Source organism: Schistocerca piceifrons, chromosome 1, assembly GCF_021461385.2.
Source record: "Schistocerca piceifrons isolate TAMUIC-IGC-003096 chromosome 1, iqSchPice1.1, whole genome shotgun sequence".
NCBI classification, from domain to species: Eukaryota; Metazoa; Arthropoda; class Insecta; order Orthoptera; family Acrididae; genus Schistocerca; species Schistocerca piceifrons.
In genome coordinates, this window is record NC_060138.1 from 394,397,509 (window position 1) to 394,421,165 (window position 23,657).

Below are 23,657 nucleotides of genomic sequence, written 5' to 3' on the forward strand. Positions count from 1 at the left end.
ACTGAAAACCGTTTAACCCTCACTCATACAAAGACTCGTCCACTTCCAGGTATGTCAAAATGATAGGAGAGCATTTTTGTCATATACAAGACACTTTTGTAATTTTGTTTTCACCCAGACATGTTTTAGCACTTTTTGTATTATCATTAGTGGAGTTATTTGTTTATTTTCTTTCTGCAAAATTGTTTTTAATGTTAACCTCTGAAGAAACTTTTGGTACGAAAAAATGTAAATTTGTAAAATGAGTGACTGTTGTCAAATATTTTTCATTACTATGCATATAGTACACACATCGCTGACGTGAGGCAGTCTATGTTTTTCATTATCACATGTCTAAAGATTCTAATTTTATAGTAAATTTGGAAATAGAGTCGATGTATACATTTGTTTACATATCTCATAGAAAGCTATTGGTTGTTTATGCTGCTATCTTTAGATCTACTACACAATCTACAGCTTGTCATTTGCAAACAGCAAAATGTGGTGGTGGGGATTTTAAATGCATTTACAACTGAGAATTGCTATATATTGGGTTATTTAGAGTATTACTCACAGTTTTTTTATGTTGAAAACCACACAGCCACAACAACAGATAATAGTGGCAGAAACTCTGTGCTTAGTGAACAAATATTAGAAAATATACTTGTAACAACAACAGCAAAAGAAATAGGCATGTTACCTTGGCACAAACAAAGCAACACCATAACACAAAAAAACTCTAAGTAACAAACAAAATAACCCAATGTACAGTGATTATCAGTCAGAAATGTATTAAAAAGGGGGCAGGGAGGGAGAGGGAGAGGAAACCACCACATTTTTACTAAAAATCTAGAGCCTTTACACATATCGAGAATTCCTCAATTCCGTGATACAAGTCTCAACTCCATACTATATGTAAACTAATATAAAGTATTTGACTTTAATTGCACATTTTACAAATGTAACTATTTTGTGCTACAAGTTTCTTTATAGGTTAACATGTAACAAACAATTTTGCACAAAGAAAATAAACAAATAAATCTGCTGTAGATAGCACAAAAAGAGCTGAACATGTCTGGGTGAAAACAAAACTACAAAATGGTGTCTTGCATCAAGCCAAATTCTTGTCCAATTTTTCTTAGCAAGCTCCTTCACAATAAGAAGAACAACAATTATTTACTGTCTGGCAACCAGAAGTAGATACAAATGCGCACACATTCTAGGCACTGAGATGGGCATTAGACTGAAGTGGCACCATTACATGGGTAAGTTAACTAAAAAGACTCTGTTCTGCCTGCATTGCACCTATAGACGTAAAACTTTCTCATTGGGCTGACTTGTGTGTGGGAGGATTGCTTACGTACTTAGCATATTTTCAGTCATTAGTTTCCTATTGTTTAATTTCCTAGGGAAATGCAGCTAAGGTAAGAAAGTATTTACATAAGTGTACTGTGTGAAAACTGTTCAACAATGATAACAGAACATCTCACAAAAGCCCCTTCTAGGACCTAGGGACTCTATCACTTATAAGTCAATACATGTACTCCCTAATGAGGTTTGTGAACAACAATAAAAAGGAATATGGGATGAGCTATAGAATTCTCAATCACAATGTTAGAAGTAAATGTAATTTTCTTATAGATTATGCATCTCTATCAGGTTTTCCTTTTACTCTGATGTCTATAACAAGTTACTGACATACATAAGGCAAAATACTGAAAATCATCAGATATTAAAGAAAAGGACACTTCATTAGCCACTCCAACAATTTATAAGAATATTTAGTCGCAGGAATGTAAACTGTGCCTAACTCTAATGTTTGTACTACACAGATCTTCCTTTGAAGTATTCGAAAGAAACAGCAGCTGAGTTGTATAAGAAAAAGGAGAAGTGGCTTTTTCAAAGTACAGCTATTTTTCTCTCTAAGTGAATGCATGAGCGAAAGAGTTCTGTGCCTTGCATAATAATATGGATGAAAAATACTTCACCATTTGAAAGGGAGGGGGTGGGGGCTGATCAATCAGTAGGCAAAGCAAAAAATGCAAAGATAACACAAATACCTTGTCTTTTTTCAGATCTGGTGGTATCCTTAACAACATCAGATTGTCAGATGCTGTTGTTACAACAATTTCTTGGATGCTGTTTAGAGGCAGATTATGCTTCAATTTGAAAGTCTTTCCATCTAAGACATACAACGACTTGCTTGTTACTAGCATGGCTCGCTCTCTTGGTTTGTAACCATGCCGATCATACTTTGTCACAGAAATTGAGTACTGTAAAAAAATTATTACAATGAATTAAATATCTAACCTCTTAGTTAACAAATGTAGCATCAAGAATTCAGAATAATTACCAACACACAAGCCTAGCCTTTAATACAATACTAAATAAAAACTAGGACAGTAATAATATCACCCTCATTCAGCTGTTAACTGGATTATTGAAAAATTTCTCCTTTTGAATAAAAAGTGAATTTCAATGGTAAAACAAGGAATAAGTTATCACAACTTTCTGAAATTTGCGTAACTTTTTCTGAATCTGATGGTCAAATTGTTACAATGAAATCATTAAGTAAAACTCTACTTCCCTGACATAAAAACACTTCTCAAATACATTAATCTGATCTCCCAATTTTGTTAAATTACTAATCAAGAACTTAGGATAAGGTAATGACACTGATACAGCTTATTTTTCAGGCCATCAGAAAAATTGAGAGAAAGGTCATAATTAATAAAATATTTTGCATTTTGTTGCAAACATTTTGAAGTTGGAGCAACAGAGCTGTCTGAAAACATCAGTTTGAATGTCTCTCCAACATCCGAACACGAGTTCAGTGAAAAGTTATTATTTACAACTAACAAAGCCCATATCGCTTTGATTTTTAAAACATCATCCCTGGCGTAAATAATTCAACTAACTGTCAATCAAGTTTCCACATTGATGCACTACATGCCTCACGTTTGTTTGAAATGTGAATACTTGCTTGGAATTGACTACTTGGTTGGATTTCTACTTTACTAGGGTTAACAACATTTTCACTTTTATATTAATGCATTCAAGGGTGCATTCATATAATTGATTCGCCTTGATGGGCAATGAACACATATCCTTCATTGGTGGGAATCTAAAATTAGTGAGCATGGATGACATGGGCAGGGACTGCAGGTATGTGATGCCAGGTGGGATTGTGAGCCAGCCACAGAGCATGCTGAGATAGTCCAATAAAACACTGTGTCCATATGGTGCTGTAGTTAACACCACTGTCTTGTAAGCAGGAGATCCCAGGTTTGAGTTCTAGTCCGGCACACATTTTCACTCATTGCCACTGATTCGGCACAATGTCCCAATGCAGCTAGTATCATTAGTTTCTTCCCTTCCCTTCTCTTTCTTCCTCTCCCCCTTCAATTTACATAATTTCTCTTTTACTTGGGCACTTGTAGATGAATAAGAAAAATTTTTAAGGGAAGGCTGACAAACTGGGAATCAATTTTGGAGCCTAACCACTGCTCATTGAAAACATTTTTCTCTAATGACATTTTCATGACTTAGATATGAAAAACTTAATTAGAAACAGAAATTCATCAGTTTAGAAAAGTATGAAGTACTCTTGCAGAGAGAGAGAGAGAGAGAGAGTGAGAGAGAGAGAGAGAGAGAGAGAGAGAGAGAGAGAGAGAGAGAGAGAATAACCACTCTAGGCCCTTACTTCCCCACGACTCAGCCTACTTCTTAGAAAGTGTTCCCTGAATTCCCCTGACCTTCGTAAAATTCTGTGACTTTCTCTGGCCTACCAGAGCTACACCAACTTTCCAGAAAATTGTGAGCATGAAGTGGCACACTAATATTAAATCCCACACAAATTGTAAATGCAAAGGTTTGTACGTATGTTTGTTATTATGTAAACTTTCAGCCTCCAGTTGCATAAGCAAAGAAACTTTAGGGAGGTTGGCTATAATAATGTAGCCTTCTTCAGAAATGTCACAATATAAAATTAAAACATGCCAGATAACGGCCTTGTCAGACTTAAAATGTTAGTACTACAGTACATAGCCATAAGACTGCATCACTTCTACTAATGTTTTGCTGATAGGCCACATAAATAGGCCAGACAGGTGGGCCGCAGGCACCGAGTCATAACTGGGCACCGCAGACAGCGATGCAGCTAGCTCAGCTGGTGGGCACGCACATTCCAATGCTCTTTTTATCTTTATGTTCACATACGCATTTCATGTAATCGTTATTTTCTACAAGTTTAAGGCCTTTTTTTATAATTGATATACGTAAAATAGTGTATCACTAATGTTGAGCTTCGTAAAGGTTGCATACACATGAATTTTTATAACTGCCTTTATAATGACTTGTGGTGTGTTACATCCCTATGTACTACTTAGTAACCCGTTAAATCTAATACAGTATACTGCTTATTACTCACGCCAATACCTGGCCATGACATACAGCCTTTTTGTTCCTATTAGTAGCTTCGGGTAATGATTACCGTATACACTGCATATTTAATACACTAACCTATGTTCAATGCTGTTTCACAATTTGTTATACATCAAATGCCATATTTATATTTAAGAGCTTCATAAAGTTTGCATGTAACTCCACTGGCTACAATGTCTTCATAATGTTTTGTGGCGTCGCACACACCTATTGTCCGATAAATCCGTTACTTTATATGATCTTCTACCTACGTCAGTAGCTGGCTATGACACGGCCTACTGGTTTTCTTATGTATTAATTTCTGATCACATATTTAATCTCTCTAATTGCTAACCTGTATGAGACAGTTGTCCTTATTATCATTCACGAGCGTTAATTCTTAGCTAAGTTCCACACATTTCAGGCACTGTTAATCTTAACTTATGGCCTCTTTTTATTAAAAGGTTCCTTTACGCTATATAATGTTATTTACCTCTCATAGAACTGTAACTTCAGGTATTATGGTTTATTTGCCAGTAACATTTTAGTTGCTGTAACAAATGATGTTATCAATTACTGTTTATTCTTTCTTATGTACAGTACACTTGTTGTATGTCTTTGACCTTTTATGGAAAGGTAATTTCAGTGACTTAGGATTTAATGCCATTAGTTGTCAGAACTACTGCAATAAATTATTTTTCATAATAATCTCAGTTAACATTTTCCGGTTTTAAGTCAGTATTACACTGAACGCGCATGCGCGCGACCACTAGCTGAGCTTGCTGCATTGCTGCCCGAGGTGCCCAGTTACAACTCAGCACCTGTTCCCACATATGTGGCCCGTTTGTGTGGCCTATTGGCAAAACATTAGTAGAAGTGATGCAGTCTTGTGACTATGTACTGCTAGTACTAACATTTTAAGTTTTACATTACTGAGTAATGAATTACAAAATGTGCTGGAAAAGAGAGTAAATAATTTCACGACTGTTAGCGACAATACCTATCATGGAAAAGATTGTGGTTGTCCTTGTGAGTATGGAGAGCCAGAAATCTAGTGCAATACCTATCTGTAAACAATCATGTTGTGCCATTAGCACGACAGGTGAACACACCTTCACCTCCAACTTGTGAGACAGTGCTCCAAAAGCTCTAAAGCGTTTAGAAAATTTACAGACTATGTAGTAGTGTCGTCTCTTGTTTGTCACTGTATCGATTGATGTGTATGTGGTCGCCTCACCAGGTACTTCATCAGTAATTTTGTTACTGATGTTCCGCACCAATTCATTCTTGGGCAGAATATCTCTATGCTAAACTTAATGAATTAATTTGATGGTTAACTTTCATGAGTGACATTTTAGTCACATCACCCATCCCACGGAAACAATAGTCATGTTGGCAATCCCACAGGAACAGTGATTTTCTTTGGAGTAAAAGGTAGCCTATGTGTCAATTCAAAATATAGGCTATCTCCATTCCAAAGTTCATCCAAATCTAACTTCAGCGTGAAGGAGTAACAAACGTACTAATTCGACAAGAGAAAATATGCAGTTTCTAGTTTGCTGCAGTGCAAGTTTTGTAATATTTGTATGTGCAACAATGTGATCTGCCCTCACATATGTGCTTGTTATCAGAGGACATGCTCGCATATCATCATCAAATCCAGCCTCAGTAAAAGCTTACCACATGCTACAGTAGCCATTATCTGGCATGTTTTAATTTTATATTGTGGCATTTCTAAAGAAGGCAACATTATTGTAGCCAAAACCTACGTAAAGTTTCTTTGATTATGCAACTGGAGGCTGAAAGTTAACATAATTACATTTTACAGTTGCTGACTCTGCTGCACCATGGCTCATGCCTCAATACCTTCCAGATAAAACTTTTGCGATGGGACAGATGCATGGCTCTGAGCACTATGGGACTTAACATCTATGGCCATCAGTCCCCTAGAACTTAGAACTACTTAAACCTAACTAACCTAAGGACATCACACAACACGAACCCGGGAACCCGGGCGCGGGAAGCGAGAATGCTACCGCACGACCACGAGCTGCGGACAGATGCATGGATAAAGTGTTTTGGCATTAACATTTCTTTGTAAAGAACAGTTTAGCCTTGGGTAATACTGTGGGGTGCAGCTAGTATTTAATAAATTTTAGTTGCTCAGGTATTGACCAGTTACTCACCAGCACCTTATCTCCATTTTGCAAATGAGAAGAAACAAAGCTTGGAACCAAAGTCTTGTGCTCAGGTTTCAATCTCTCTTCAACAAATTTTGAAGCTATACTGTTTGGGTATGATTTCTTTTTATCTGTAAAATAATAACAATAATAATAATAATAATAATAATAATAATAATGGAAATGATAAAATAGCAAATTTCTGGTTAAAGAAGTTCACCTCAACACATTCACATCTAACTAAATTATTTAACAATATAATGGAAGGAAACATTCCACGTGGGAAAAATTATATATAAAAACAAAGATGAGGCGACCCACCGAACAAAAGCGCTGGCAGGTCGATAGACACACAAACATACACACAAAACTCAAGCCTTCGCAACAAACCGTTGCCTCATCAGGAAAGAGGGAAGGAGAGGGGAAGACGAAAGGAAGTGGGCTCTAAGGGAGAGGGTAAGGAGTCATTCCAATCCCGGGAGCGGAAAGACTTACCTTAGGGGGAAAAAAGGACAGGTATACACTCGCACACACGCACATATCCATCCACACATACAGACACAAGCAGACAAGCAGACAGCAGAAATATGTCTGCTTGTGTCTGTATGTGTGGATGGATATGTGCGTGTGTGCGAGTGTATACCTGTCCTTTTTTCCCCCTAAGGTAAGTCTTTCCGCTCCCGGGATTGGAATGACTCCTTACCCTCTCCCTTAGAGCCCACTTCCTTTCGTCTTCCCCTCTCCTTCCCTCTTTCCTGATGAGGCAACGGTTTGTTGCGAAGGCTTGAGTTTTGTGTGTATGTTTGTGTGTCTATCGACCTGCCAGCGCTTTTGTTCGGTGGGTCACCTCATCTTTGTTTTTATAAATTATTTAACAGTTACATTGCAGACCCATACACATTCCCTGATACACTTACACACGGAATAACACATCTGAAACCTAACGATCAAACAGACATAGCGAACCCAGCTAAATATCGCCCCATAACATGCCTACCAACAATATACAAAATATTAACTTCAGTCATTAAACAGAAATTAATGACACATACAACACAGAACAAAATTATAAATGAAGAACAAAAAGGCTGTTACAAAGGAGCACGAGGATGTAAAGAGCAACTGATAATAGATGCAGAGGTGACGTATCAAGCTAAAACTAAACAAAGGTCGCTGCACTACGCATACATTGATTACCAAAAAGCTTTTGATAGTGTACCCCACTCATGGTTACTACAAATATTGGAAATATACAAAGTTGATCCTAAATTGATACAGTTCCTAAACATAGTAATGAAAAATTGGAAAACCACACTTAATATCCAAACAAATTCAAATAATATCACATCACAACCAATACAGATTAAGCGTGGAATATACCAAGGAGACTCATTAAGTCCTTTCTGGTTCTGCCTTGCTCTGAACCCACTATCCAACATGCTAAATAATACAAATTATGGATACAATATTACTGGAACATACCCACACAAAATCACACATCTGCTATACATGGATGATCTAAAACTACTGGCAGCAACAAATCAACAACTCAACCAATTACTAAAGATAACAGAAATATTCAGCAATGATATAAATATGGCTTTTGGAACAGACAAATGTAAGAAAAATAGCATAGTCGAGGGAAAACACACTAAACAAGAAGATTACATATTGGATAACCACAGCGACTGCATAGAAGCGATGGAAAAAACAGATGCCTATAAATATCTAGGATACAGACAAAAAATAGGAATAGATAATACAAATATTAAAGAAGAACTAAAATAAAAATATAGACAAAGACTAACAAAAATACTGAAAACAGAATAGACAGCAAGAAACAAGACAAAAGCTATAAATACTTATGCTATACCAATATTGACCTACTCATTTGGAGTAGTGAAATGGAGTAACACAGACCTAGAAGCACTAAATACACTTACACGATCACAATGCCACAAATATAGAATACATCACATACATTCAGCAACTGAAAGATTCACATTAAGCAGAAAGGAAGGAGGAAGGGGATTTATCGACATAAAAAACCTACATTATGGACAGGTAGACAATTTAAGAAAATTCTTTATAGAACGAGCAGAAACTAGCAAAATACACAAAGCAATCACTCATATAAATACATCGGCTACACCACTGCAATTTCATAATCACTTCTACAACCCTTTAGATCACATAACATCAACAGATACGAAGAAAGTAAATTGGAAAAAGAAAACACTACATAGCAAGCACCCGTATCATCTAACACAGCCACACATCGATCAAGATGCATCCAACACATGGCTAATAAAAGGAAATATATACAGTGAGACGGAAGGATTCATGATTGCAATACAGGATCAAACAATAAACACCAGATATTACAGCAGGCATATTATTAAAGATCCCAATACCACAACAGATAAATGCAGACTTTGCAAACAACAAATAGAAACAGTAGATCACATCACAAGTAGATGTACAACACTAGCGAATACAGAATACCCCAGAAGACATGACAATGTAGCAAAAATAATACATCAATAGCTTGCCTTACAACATAAACTTATAAAACAACATGTTCCCACATACAAGTATGCACCACAAAATGTACTAGAGAACGATGAATACAAATTATACTGGAACAGAACCGTTATAACAGATAAAACACCACCACATAACAAACCTGACATCATACTCACCAATAAAAAGAAGAAATTAACACAACTAATCGAAATATCCATACCCAATACAACAAATATACAAAAGAAAACAGGAGAAAAAATTGAAAAATACATCCAACTGGCTGAGGAAGTCAAAGACATATGGCATCAGGATAAAGTTGACATCATACCAATTATACTATCAACTACAGGAGTCATACCACACAATATCCACCAGTACATCAATGCAATACAGCTACATCCAAACTTATATATACAACTACAGAAATCTGTAATTATTGACACTTGTTCAATTACCCGAAAGTTCCTAAATGCAATGTAATGTATACCATACAGTAAAAAGGAAGTCACGCTTGATCAAGGTCCGCGTCACCTTCCATTTTTAACCAGACATAACGTCTGAGACAAGAAAGAAATAATAATAATAATGGAAATACCACAATTAAACAGGATAATATGAGACACAGTTTACACAGATCTCATTAAAAATAATAATAATTATAATAATACCTTTAAACAATGATTCTGCCAATATTTTGAGCTCGAACTGCTTCTTAGCTTCAGGTGTTAGAGACAGTCGATACTTTCGTGCCAGCCATCGTTCATGCAGCTGATGTAAATACCTGGAAGCCTAAAGTATTGCACAATAGTGAATATTTCCAATAATTATGGATAATTACTCTCTGTGCATCCCCCCTCCCCCTCCCTGTATGCAGGGAACACACATGCAAAAAAGCAGCATCTTTATTTGAACTACTTTTTTGACAAATTTTTAATTTTCTTAGGATAACATAATTCCCACAATTACAACAGAACCAGAATGCAGGGAGGGGAATTAGAGTATGACACCATGACAACTAGATCATTGAACACAGAGGAAGCACACTCGGACTGAGGAAGGATATGGAAGTAAATTGGCTGTGTCTTTTTCACAAGAATCAATCCAACATCTGTCTTAAGTGATTTAGGGAAACCACAGAAAACCTAAATCTGGATGACTAGGGAAGATATGTCACATACAACACTGCCAGTAGGAAAGACATTAGTCTCAACCAAAAATATTTTAACATCACAATTGTCACATTTTCACAACTGAGGAAAATTCTCATGTTATCTTATCATATTGCATATACATGCATATATTGTCTGCATAAAATACCTGAGCTTCCACTGGTTACGTAAATTATGCTATATGTGATGTACTTACAACCTAATTTGTTACAACCTAACTTTTCCTTGCAGTTAATATGGAACTGATGATATACATGATATTATTAGTTACTTACGAATTCTTTAGGAAATATTTAAATAGTGTTACAATTAACCTGCTTCAAATTATAGTATTAAAATTATGTAGGTAATTTACCTCTGTGCATGACTGAGGGCAAGGTGGCCATGATTTATCCAGCACACTTTTAGGCAAACTTTTGGCCAATCTATTTAAGTAGTGAACTTTTGCCACCTGGATAAATCCCTTGTTCACCTCATTAACTGGACCATGGCGAGTAATAAAGCCTTTGATGAACCTGTAATGCATAGCAATTTCTTAAACTGTCAGCATATTGATAGATTTGTTAAAAATTGAATGAGAGAACAGAAGCATATTTATTCCTTATTGGAATCAGAATGATAAAGATAAATGTGATATTGCAACTGAAGCAAAAAATTTTACCTTCTTATTGCTTCTACTCCTTTTCTTCTCCTCTGTGCTTCATTCTGTGCCAAATGTCTACGAATGTATTTCTGTATAATAATAGCAGAATTCCTCATTTCAATGTATTTCCTCCGCTGAAGAATACCTTTCCACACTTTCTGAATGATGGTGGCAACATAATTTTTCCTTTCTTGAAAGGCATCCTCTGTTTCAAAGAGAGTTTTAGGAAACCGAATGAAAAGTTTCGTCCTGTGAATTTCAAATAGGAAGCAAATTAAATGCCAAAATATTTGTGTAAATATCTTTTAGTTGTGCACTACAAATTAGTGTGGCATTCTATCTTTTCCTATGTTGTTAATGTATCAATTAAATTTGCTGGTAATTACAATACAGATTGTAAGTAATAAAATACCGCTTATTAAATAAACTACAAAATTCTTAAAAATGTAATTCTTTAATTTATTATATCAGGACAGTAACAGAATTTCATTCACTCATAAAACTGAAATGGACACTGACCTGCCCATTCTGTAGTCATCTTTTCCATAGCCCAAATAATTCACTAGTGTCTGCACACCATCTTTGGCACTCCCTTTATAAAATGGCCATGTTTCCGGACACAGACTTTTGTAACGCTGCAAGAACAACTCATAAACTCGTCGGAAAGCAAATCCTGCTCTACGTACCCTAAGATTTTCCATGAGCCCCAAGTATTTCACTTGATGCAGAACAACTTTTTCATTAAATATACCTGTTGAAGAATAATTTATATAGAATATTGTAGCAACACTTTCATTAAGATACACACGTAAGTATTATCTGTTGTGTTTGTAATTCTGGAAGAAATGTCTCCAATATGTACTTCAAAGGAAAAAACAGAATCTATGTTAGCTTTTAAAAGCTGTTCACTGTGCTAGGTAATACATTCTAAACAATGGGATTTTATGTTAATTAACAACTTCATCACAAAGTTTGATATATTTGCACAGCAGAGAATGGGTTTAGAGTAATCACTTTTCCAGGAACCATTCTCACACACATTCTTTAAGTCTTTATTTACACAGAAACTAGCTTGTGAATAGATATTTTAAGTAACTGTAGGCTGCTGTTTAAGGATTATCTGTTTATAAAGGTCTGTATTTTCTTAAGGGATTACACTGAATGAAGCAAGCATAACAGATAAAAATGCAACTCACTGTGAACTGGCAAGCAAATGCAGTTGTGCAAATAGGGACTGCCGAAATAAACTTGACAAAACATAGAGATTATAATTAGGATGTTCAACATCATTGTTATCAGAGCTCTTATTAAAACAGTTTTGTCATAGATGCTGAGAATGTAACATTTAGCCAATAATCAGACACAATTTTAAAATCTTACATGCTCTCAGTGCATTCACTCAGTCATATTTGAACACACAAGATTTTTAGTTACTCATAAATTTCAGAAACTAATACCTCACAATCTTAGAAGAAGGTAGGAACATCACATAAAATTTGCAAATATGTACCACACTGTCATACTGTCTTCTACAATAGATGATGCTTCATCTCATTTCTGATAATGATGGTGCTCAGAAAACTGTCACTCTTTTCAGCCTCAAATTGATGTAGTAGGTCTAGACAAATTTCCCAGCAATGGTTTTTTGCACTTTTGTATCTGTGGGACCCATCTCTCTCAAACTTTTTGATAAAGGTTGCATAACATCTTGTCTATGGCATTATAGCCAACAATCAGCTTTGTACACCATTCCTTGGTTACAATCCGCTAATCATTATAGGTGAGTTGATCAGAATACTGTTTGTTATGGGAGTAGACAACTAAGTACAATCAACTGGAGTTGTGGCTTGTCATGTAAACGCTTTTTATCACTTTCAAATTGCAGGACCTGCCATCTTACTTTATTATATCTACTGTATTGCCTCCATACACCTTCAGCAAATGCTGATGAATTTCAACTGATGCAGTTTGTTCAGCAGTGAGGAATTCAATGACATGCCTTTTTTTTATACATACACTGACATCATGTGCAAGTCTGGTATGTTACCCTGCTGGTCACCTGTTGGCCAACAAATCCAACAAAACATTATTGTGAACACTAAACTAACAGAATCAGCTCAGACACTCAAAGTCAACACAAAAAGCAAGAGAAGTTAGTTTCGGAATAATCCTCATAGTTTTTTAATTAAAGTGAGGTATACAGACCGCAAGAAATTTTTCTCAATCCTCAACGTTTATGCATCATATAATAACACCACAGCATTCCTAGCTTGGGTTGTCACAGCAGTCCAATCTCTCAACTTTTCAAAGTCAGGCAACTAGTGTCAAGTTGTTCTTTTTTGCTTAGATATTCCTCCTATCAATTCGCTATATCAGATGAGCATCTCTACCTCTTTTAGTTTCTGCCTGGTCATTTTGCCACAGAATATGCTGGTCTGCAATCCCTGCTTTTCCACAGATCTTTCTGATTCACTTCTGCCTCTCTTTGTTAATTTCTTTTCATTTTCTTTTATGTTTCTCACAGATTTCTAGAGTGTTCATTCATGTAAGATCCTCCTAATGTAATACCCCTCCACATTACATCTAAATCAGTTTGGCAAAAATAAACTATCAGCAGACATTGGAAAAGCATTTCATGAAATAATAGGCCTAAACAATAACGATCATGAAAGCAGACCAGTCATAGCCCTAACTAACGAGGGAAACTAGTGAGCTGGGCCAACTCTAGCAGGATTTGGTCCAGTAACAAAAATCTGCAACAAGTAATTAATACACAAACGAAAGTTCACTCAAACAGCAATACAATTAAAGACAAACAAAAGTTAACAGTGTTTCATCAGAACATAAGAGACCTATACTGCAAGCTGGATCAGTTCACAGCAAATATAGAAGACACAAAAGGTATAAACAGTGCCCACATTCTGTGTGTAACAGAACACCACATCACTGCTGGTATTGAAGTGGTCCCTATTCCCAACAATGTTTTGGCAACGTCTATTTGCAGGAACTATATGGACAAAGGAGGAGTAGCTGTATATGTAAAAAACAATGTCTTGTTCACGGCAATAGATGTACAAAGATTCTGCTTTGAGCTACATTTTGAAGTATGTGCTATAGAGGTGCCAGACACTGTCTCCAGATTAACAGTTGTGGCAGTTTACAGGGCACCATCTGGTAATTTTAAAGTGTTTGTTAAACAATTAGATACTCTTTTGTTGTACTTAAGTAGAAAAAATAGGGGCATGGTAGTTGTTGGGGATTTTAACATAGATTTCTTGGTTAATTCTCCCTGCAAGGTGGAGTTTGAAAATCTCATGGGCACGTACAACCTTGTTCCCGTGGTTAGCTCGCCCACCAGAACCACAACCTCTTCCAGTACTCTCATTGATAATGTTTTTGTTGATCAGAGTAAAGTCAACCATATCAATATTGAAGTGGTTATAAATGGTCTGTCTGACCATGACGGACAACGAGTTACTTTCAACAGCTTGGGAATTCCTCTGAGTGACACCTCACTTAGATGGAAAACAGTAAGGAAAATAAGTGAGGAAGCTATTCAAACATTCCGATCATGTCTTCAGCATACTGACTGGACACCTGTTTATCTAGCAGAAACTGCTAATTCAAAATACAATTTATTCACAAATGAGATAGCAGGAACCTTTGAAAGTGTATTTCCAAAAAAGACATACAGAGTCCAACCTGCTAGGTCTGCAAAAAAACCATGGCTCACTAAGGGCATCATAGCTTCCTGTCAGAGAAAAAGACAACTCTACATAGCATCAAAGACTTCTAACAACCCTGCTCAGCTAAAACATTATAAACTCTACTGTAAAATTCTTGCCAAAGTAATTAAAAACTCTAAAAGTATGTGTATAGCATCTGAAATTACTAATTCTGTAAATAAAATTAAAACAATCTGGAATGTGATAAAGAGCGAAACAGGGACTGTAAACTACACCAAAGACAAAAATATTGTTTTAACTGTTGACAACTCAGAGATAACTAATTGTGAGGAAATTGCTGAAATCTTTGACCAACATTTTTTAACTCTCCCAACACAGATAGGTTGCCATGGTTCTGTGGATAAAGCTGCCTGTATAATGAAAAATAATTTTCCAGAACCTTTCAGTCAAATAAGTGTGCTTCCCATTACTGCCAATGAAATCAAAAAAATCATACAGTCTTTGAAAAATAAACATTCTGCTGGTATAGACGATATTTCAAGCAAGCTGTTGAAGGCTTGCTGTAGCGAAGTGGCCGAAGTTTTGTCTCACATCTGCAACACATCCATGCAACAAGGAGTGTTTCCAGACAGAATGAAATACTCTGTTGTCAGGCCCCTGTACAAAGCAGGGGATGCTACAAATGTGTCAAACTATCACCCTATCTCTCTATTAACAACATTTTCAAAGGTCCTAGAAAAAGCTCTGTACAACAGGATTGTGGCACACCTTGGTGACCTGATCATCATTAACAGTGAGCAGTTTGGTTTTCAAAAGGGAGTTTCAATAGATAACGCAATTTTCTCATTCACAAATGATGTTCTAGAGTCTATAAACAGCAAGAGGCTGCCAATTGGTGTCTTATGCGACCTATCAAAGGCGTTCGACTGTGTAGGTCACCAGATACTCTTCAAGAAGGCCTGTCATTATGGAATTACAGGACCTGTAGGGAACTGGTTAAAATCGTACCTCGAAAATAGGAAGCAGAAGATTATTCTAGATATTTCAGATAGTGTATCACAATATACAGTGGACTCTGAGTGGGGAATTGTGCAGCATGGAGTGCCACAGGGATCAGTGCTTGGGCCCTTGCTGTTCCTCATATATGTTAATGACCTGCCTTTATCCATCAATAAGCAGTGTAAATTTACAATGTTCGCTGATGATACGAGCATTGTGGTGGATAATGTGTCAACTACTGACTTAGAATCCGAGGTCAATGATATCCTTAAAGAAGTTCTGGGTTGGTTTAGTATTAACTCCCTTTCAATAAACGTGAAAAAAAAACCAATTTTATCCAGTTCCAGACAACCCACAAAAACCCAAAAGAAATAGTTATCACACAGAATGATCAGATGATAAAGCAAGTGTACTTATCAAAATTCCTAGGCGTGTACGTGGACAGTAGGCTGAACTGGGAACATCATATTCACTGATGTGCTTCATATTAAATAACCCCACTCTGTATGAAACGAATTGCCTACATCATGAACATAACACCAGAAGAAAAGAGGATTTCCACTGTGAGTTAAAGAACTTGACACTTATTCAGAAAGGGGTAAAGTACGCTGGAACGAAAATTTTCAATTCCCTACCCAACAGCATCAAAAGTCTAAGGAGTAGTACATCAGTATTTAAACGTAGCTTGAAAAATTATTTACTTGAGACCTCACTTTATTCACTAGAGGAATTCTTTCAGAGAAGTAAGTAAAACCCAGATTGAAAAGATGTTTTTAAATTTTTTGACACTGTTTACTGTTAAACTAATGTAATAATGCCCTAATGTAAAAATTCCTGTTTTTCGCATTTCCATTTTTGGGTCACTTTTAAACCCAAAGTGGGAAGTTTTGATTACTGTTCAAGGTTAAAATAAATGCAATAATGCCCTAAATATGAAACTGCTATCTTCACATTTATGTTGACTAGTTTTTAAGCTAAGAAGTATGACTTTTGTGCACTGTTATTAATACTATAACAATGTCTTTATTCTACGTATTTTATTATGTATATTGACATGTTCCACATCTGAGTGACTTGCTCACATGTACAGATCTATGGAACAAGTATATAAATAAATAAATAAAAATAAATAAATTAAGCCAAGACAGATTGTTCTATATTATGTAGAGTTCCAAACAGATCAGCTGAGCTTAATGGCTGATTTAAGTTTATTCCTAATACTTTACAGATAATGGATTTCTTTCCCCATAGAGTAATATTAAGTTTCAGTTAATTTAATCTGAAATGGATACTGGTAGACAGTTGCAAGGAAACACTCCCATTTTTCTGATCATGACATTTATCAAAATATATTTCTCAGCACAAAATCCCTATGCAGTATGAGAATCAAGTAATTACTTCTATCATTATGGAGTACTACAGTCTCTCTCAGCCATTCCACATTGTGCAAAAAACATTTTCAGACTGTGATTCATTGTTCACAACAAATTTCATAAAGTAGTATATGTACTGTGAGGATGTTGTCAGTAGGCACAACTATTGAGAGAGCTGTCAACAAGACACTCTAGAGCTGATACCAAATTTTATCCTTCTTACATGCTTCTGTGCAACAACCACCACTGGTTTCCTCAGTGATGAGTTGTAGTGCATGGACACTATAATGTGGCAGTGAGCCTTGAGTGTGAATGAACAAGAACTCAAACCACATGAAGGCAAAGGAGCAGTCAAGGGGAACAAGCTCCGCTACCCTCTTGCAATGCTGTGTAGTGTTTCAGGATATTTGTAAGCATTTGTAAACAGGATAAATGTAGTGGGAAAGGGAAACTGTATGTGTTTTCCTTTCTTACATGCAGTGAATATGGAGCAGTCGTGGAGCCGGCGAGAAATGGACCAGTAAAAATGCTATTACAACCACTGGTTGTCTGGGAGTAATTTGTGCCATGGTGCAGCATGTGCCTAAATCCAAGAGCCATGGAGTAAATCCCATTTTGAGAGCGGTGTCTTATGGTTCTTGCATACATAATTTTTTCCAGTAGCTATGAGAATGATGCAAGTTGTGAGATTATTAATGTGTGTTTTATGACCTTTTTTGTAAATGGGCCTGACAATTGCTTATTTCAGTCTGCCTGTAAGTATCTCAGGTGATATGATGTGTTGCATATGTGACTGAAAACATTGTGTATACATAGAGAACAGGATATTTAGTACTTTACCTGAGGTATTACTGACTAGATGAGAGAATTTGGTTTTGAGGGAGTTAATTACATCCTTAATTTTTTTTTTGTCAGAGCAGGAAGTAATTGCAGTTTATCGGTATTTATGATGCATTGCTTCTTATACACATTTATCCCTTGAACTGTACATGCTAATCTTTTAGGATGCTTCAAGAAAGTGGTTATTAAATACATTAGCTACCTGACTGCTATAGCTTAGTATTTGACTGTGATCTTTAATAATAAGGTCTCATCTTCATTAACTGATTTCCTGGTTTCTCTTATAGCTGTTGTCCACATAAATTTAATTTTATTATCTGAACTATAGAGTTCAGACAATATATACATGGTAAACCGGAACTCCACCAACAGGCTTTCAGGATGGTAACATGTTATGACCATGCAGAAAACATCAGGTAGTAAATTATGAGGTATGTTTGTGGGAAGACTAGAGATGGAGAAAAAGCAACAAACATACTGAAATAGGTCCATATTAAGGTAACAATTCTCACAGTATCTGTACCAATACCCTTAAAACTCTGTATATTATATGCCCAGGCAGTTTCAAGATCTCATTCTGGGAACTTTTTACAATCTTTGGAGACATGTTCCTCAGACTAAAACATAGAAAAAGGTCATATAAACAAACAAGTATTTCCACTGTTTCTGAGTTATTAATAAAAGTTACATTTAACAGCTTTCCAAGTATAACCCACAACTTTACTTATCAATTCAACCGTTAGACACTTTGTATCCTGTATGGTAATACATTGAGAGGGAAAACATTTTTAACATTCATCATTTGCCTGTCTTCAGTGCTTTGGAAGAGACTGAATAAAAAGTTTCCACAGTCAACACATATGGGCCGATTGCAACCTTCATGCTACAGTACAGGCTAGACATCAACATCAGTTAAAGATTAATTTGTGGGCTGGAACTGTAGGAGGCTGTCTATAGGATCATGCATTCTCTCAGTTAACCTTACAGGTGCTGTCTACAGGGATTTTACTTGACAATGTAATCCTGCAAATAAGAAGAAACATGTGGTTTACACATGATGCAGCTCTAGCACATTTCCTCCTCAGTGTTCAAGTTGCAATGGCTGGTATCTCCCATGACAGATGGACACATGGTTTGCATGTTTCCCTGATGTCAGTCATTTGGGTTATTATCTCTTGGGGTACCATATACAACTGGTCTAGGGAGCAGACCACCTGTATGCAGAAACTCTTCATCAAAGTATCATGGCAGCCCGAAAAGCCAATCAAAACTGACAGGGAGTATTTGAAAGAGTGCAACAGTCCATGAATTGACAAGTGCATGTGTGTTTAGAAGCAAAAGGAGGGCATGTTCAGCATTTATTATGAGTTTGTATGTTGATGAGCTCCAAACATCTAAATTGCAACATTTCATTAATGACTCAAAAAAAGAAGGATTTTCACATATATGTTTATATGAATGGTTTCTCTTGTTTTGGTGTATGTAACTTGTCCCCATAGTTTGTAAATATAGCTGAGCTTTTGGTGGTATGGTCAGGGATGCATCCTCTTAAACTTTTCGAATTCTCTGAGGAAAAAAAGCAACATTTTATTTAGATTAAAAAACAGAAAAATCAAACATCAATGACATCATTAGCAAAAGAAAGTAATGATAGTCTACTGCCATCTCTGCATAAGGGTTAATTTTTACTAAAGTGAGGTGTCGCAGGATTGGGGTACTGCAATGTTTCTACTAAAAAGTCCTCAATTCAGTTACAAATTTCACTTGATATCCCATATGATTGTACTTTTGACAATAAGCATAGGTGTGGTGCTGAGTCAAATGACTTTTGGAAACCAAGAAGTATTGCATCTACCTGTCTGCCTTGATACAAAGCTTCCAGAATGTTATATGAGAAAAGTGCGAGTTAGGTTCCACATGATCAATTTTTTCAGAAACCATGCTTGTTTGAGGTGGTCATTCTGTTCCTGGTACACCATTGTAACTGAGCTCAGAATATTTTGTAAGATTCACAAGAAATCTCTCTGAAGTATATTAGGCGGTAGTTTTGTGGATCACTTCTACTACTCTTTTTGTAGATGGGCATGACCTCTGCATTTTTCCATGAATAGGGCACAGTTTTTTGTTTGAAGGATCTTTGATAGACTATAGTTAGAACCGGGGCTAATTCAGGTGCAAATTCAGTACAGAATCTGTAAGTAGGCTGTTTATGTTTTCTCAGGCTGTTTATGTTTTCTCTATGTAAGTAGGCTGTTTATGTTTTCTTACTGGCAACGTTACGTAGCGCTCAATATGAAAATCACTGGCTGTGCTGTGTGCAGTCTGTGGCTAGTTTGCATTGTTGTCTGCCATTGTAGTGTTAGGCAGCTGGCTGTGAACAGCGCGTAGCGTTGCGCAGTTGGAGGTGAGCCGCCAGCAGTGGTGGATGTGGGGAGAGAGATGGCGGAGGTTTGTAATTTGTCTTGAACTGATATATATATATATTATGACTTGTGATGATATTAAGGTAAATACATTGTTTGTTCTCTATTAATATCTTTCATTTGCTAACTATCCCTATCAGTAGTTAGTGCCTTTAGTAGTTTGAATCTTTTATTTAGCTGGCAGTAGTGGCGCTTGCTGTATTGCAGTAGCTTGAGCAGCGAAGATTTTTGTGAGGTAAGTGATTTGTGAAAGGTATAGTTTAATGTTAGTCAGGGCCATTCTTTTGTAGGGAATTTTGAAAGTCAGATTGCGTTGCGCTAACAAAGTATTGTGTGTCAGGTTAAGCACAGTCCTATATAAATTGTTCAAAGGGGATGTTTCAAATCCGACAGAGATTCCATCACACCTTGTAGCTTTGCTCAGTTGTAACTATTTCAGCTGTTTCTCAACACCACTGATACTAATACTTATTTTATTCACCTTTTTAGTAGTATGAGGATTAAATTGGGGCAATTCTTCTGGATTTTCCTTCATAAAGGAACATTTGAAATGGAGTTAAGCATTTCAGCTTTTTCTGTGCTATGGTGAATTTAGAACTTGTCTCATTCGCTCGGTGTGGGATACTAACTTCAGTGTCACTAACAGCCTTTACATACAACCATAATTTCTTTGGGTTTTGTGAAATAGTATTTGACAATATTCTGCTACAGTAGTCATTGAAGGCATTACGCGTTGCTCTCTTGACAGCCAAACACATCTAATTAAGTATCTCTCTATCTGTAACCCTGTAGACCCACACTTCGTTTTACACCTCTTATGCAGTAATCTCTGTTTTTTTACAGTGACCATATACCATGGAGGTTCCTACCCTTATGAACTGTTCTGTTGTTGTTGTTGTTGTTGTTGTCGTCTTCAGTCCAGAGACTGGTTTGATGCAGCTCTCCATGTTACTCTATCCTGTGCAAGCTCCTTCATCTCCCAGTACCTACTGCAACCTACATCCCACTGAATCTGTTAAGTGTATTCATCTCTTGGTCTCCCTCTATGATTTTTACCCTCCAATACTAAATTGGTGATCCCTTGATGCCTCAGAATATGTCCTACCAAATAATCCCTTATTCTAGTCATCATTTCAAGGTTGCAGGAACTGTTCTAATGGGTACATATCTATCCAGTGCATGGTCAACTATTCTTTTAAACTTGAGCTGTAATTCCTCTGCATGCTCCTGCTCTCAGCTGAAAGTTTCAAATTCCTCATTGAGGTATGACATTAGTGATTTTGTGTCTAGTTTACTGAACATATATATCTTCCTGTTTGTTTTAGTTGTCCTTTGTACTGTGGTTTCATTGTTGGGACAACTACACCATTGTCACTGATACCACTTTTAATGTGGACATCATCAAACTGGTCAGGTCTATTTGTTGCTGTTGGATCCAATATATTTTAATCGCAAGTGCAGTTTCTAATTATCTGTTCTAGTTAGTTTTCAGAGAAGGCATTTAGTAATGTTCCACAGGATATCATATCATGCCAATCACTAACAAAACTGTAATTCTCCCAGTTAATTGTTGGATTATTAAAGTCTCCGCCAGTGACTACAGTGTGATTGGGGAATTTGTTTACATGTGAACTGAGGTTTTCTCTATTCATTGTTGAAGATGTTTTGGTGAGGTGTGGAATTCTATAGTGTTTCAGAGTTGAAATGAATTTTGAGACTATGAAGTATTTCTCATCCCCAGTGAATAAAAAGATTAAGTTGTTTGAGTGAGATGATGCAACTCGCAGAGGCGATGAAAGTGGAAAAGAGTGGAAACAAAATCACGTGTGCTGAAAATGTGACATTCATGTGTGGACCTACTTCTCTAAATAATGTTGATTGTGATCTTTCTGACAGTTGGACAGTGTAATAGAAAGATGATTTCTAGAAGATTAGTGAATGGTTAGTAATAGAAAACAAGAAATTGGAGCACAAATGTTGGAAGACAGTTGCTACATTGGGGCCACAAAGAAGTAAACAAGGAATAAGTATTTCACAACAGTGGTCTGAATTTTCAGTTTGATGCTTTGGAGAAACCAAAATAGAGTAGACAATACCTATGATAGAAAATCTTTAAACACAAGAAAGTTCAGCCCGTAAAACTGTTTTGACAATATTATCTGCAACAAGTAAAAAATCTTTCGAATCTGTCTGTGTTAAAGCACTAGAGAATGACAAGTCACTAACAGTTAATGTTTTTACAACTGCAAACAAAGTTGTCAAAAGGAATCAACTGTTAAACGATTTTGAGTTGGAAATTGATGTTCAGAAATTAAACAGAGTGAACATGGGTCATATTCTTCATTTCAAGGTTGCATGTGTCAACATATTAAATTATATAGCTGCAGAAATGAAAGCCAGTCATCAAAAATGTAATTGAATCACACAGCAAAATTTTATTAGTGCTTGATGAAATTTCAACAATTAGCAAATTGTCTTAATTGATTATTTATATTCAGAGAATGCTACCTAACATCACAGAAGCAACTAATATTTTCTAGATTTGACTAAAACAGAATGCACATCGTGATACTTATCCAACATGAGTGGGTTAGTGAGGGTCTATGTCACCTTTCTGACACTTCTATTTGCACCATCTGCCATCAAGATCCATTCCTGTGGTAAACTAAAGTCCTTCCTTAACACGTCAGGTCCCTCACAATAACTAACTCCTCAGTCCATACAACTTCTTACCCACCCAAACCTTGCTCTCCTGCCTTTCACAAACCCAATCAGCTGACTGTCCCAAAGCTGCTGGCTTCAAAGCTCTTACTGAACATATCTCTGCCTTGGTAGATCAACACCTGCAACCTATAATACAAAGATCACCATCCCAGGTCATCTGAAATTTGTGCCTGTCCCACTCCCACCACACACACACCTGGCCTGTACATGGTCTGCCTGTTGCACCTGATTGCAAACCTATGAAGTCCTTCCTGCTCGCCTTAGTCAATCTTATACTTACAAACAACTATGTTACCTTTGAGGGGCAGACGTACAAACAGGTCAGGGTACAGCTGTGGGAACCAGGATGGTTCCTTCCTATGCCAACCTTTTTGTGGGTGTCTTGGAAAGGGCTTTCCTGGGATCAATAACCCTTCAGCACCAGGTATGGGTTAGATACATTCGTCATACCTTTGCCATATGGACTCATGATAAGGTTGACCCGTTGAAATTACTGAAATCACTAAATACATTTTCCCAATTAAATTCACATGGCCTTATTCCAAATCTCACACCACTTCCTTTGATGTTGACTTCATCCTTACTGAGGGTCAGCTGCACACTTCTGTTCACATTAAACCAATGAAACAAACACCTCTTACATTTTAATGGGTTGCCAATGAAACAAACACCTCTTACATTTTAATGGGTTGC

The 23,657-nt window shown here is 36.5% G+C and overlaps 1 protein-coding gene across 2 annotated transcripts in view; it reads right to left on the bottom strand.

Moving 5' to 3' along the window:
• The window catches only part of LOC124787289 (unconventional myosin IC), a 416,281-nt gene that overhangs the window by 26,999 nt on the left and 365,625 nt on the right, over positions 1–23,657 (bottom strand). For both annotated transcript variants that reach the window (XM_047254329.1, XM_047254328.1), the window contains 6 exons: positions 11,439–11,670; positions 10,938–11,168; positions 10,632–10,791; positions 9,776–9,896; positions 6,588–6,712; positions 2,040–2,252 (listed from right to left, as the gene is read on the bottom strand). In XM_047254329.1, coding sequence (XP_047110285.1) covers positions 2,040–2,252; positions 6,588–6,712; positions 9,776–9,896; positions 10,632–10,791; positions 10,938–11,168; positions 11,439–11,670 — 1,082 coding nt within the window. The remainder of the gene's footprint in view (positions 1–2,039; positions 2,253–6,587; positions 6,713–9,775; positions 9,897–10,631; positions 10,792–10,937; positions 11,169–11,438; positions 11,671–23,657) is intronic.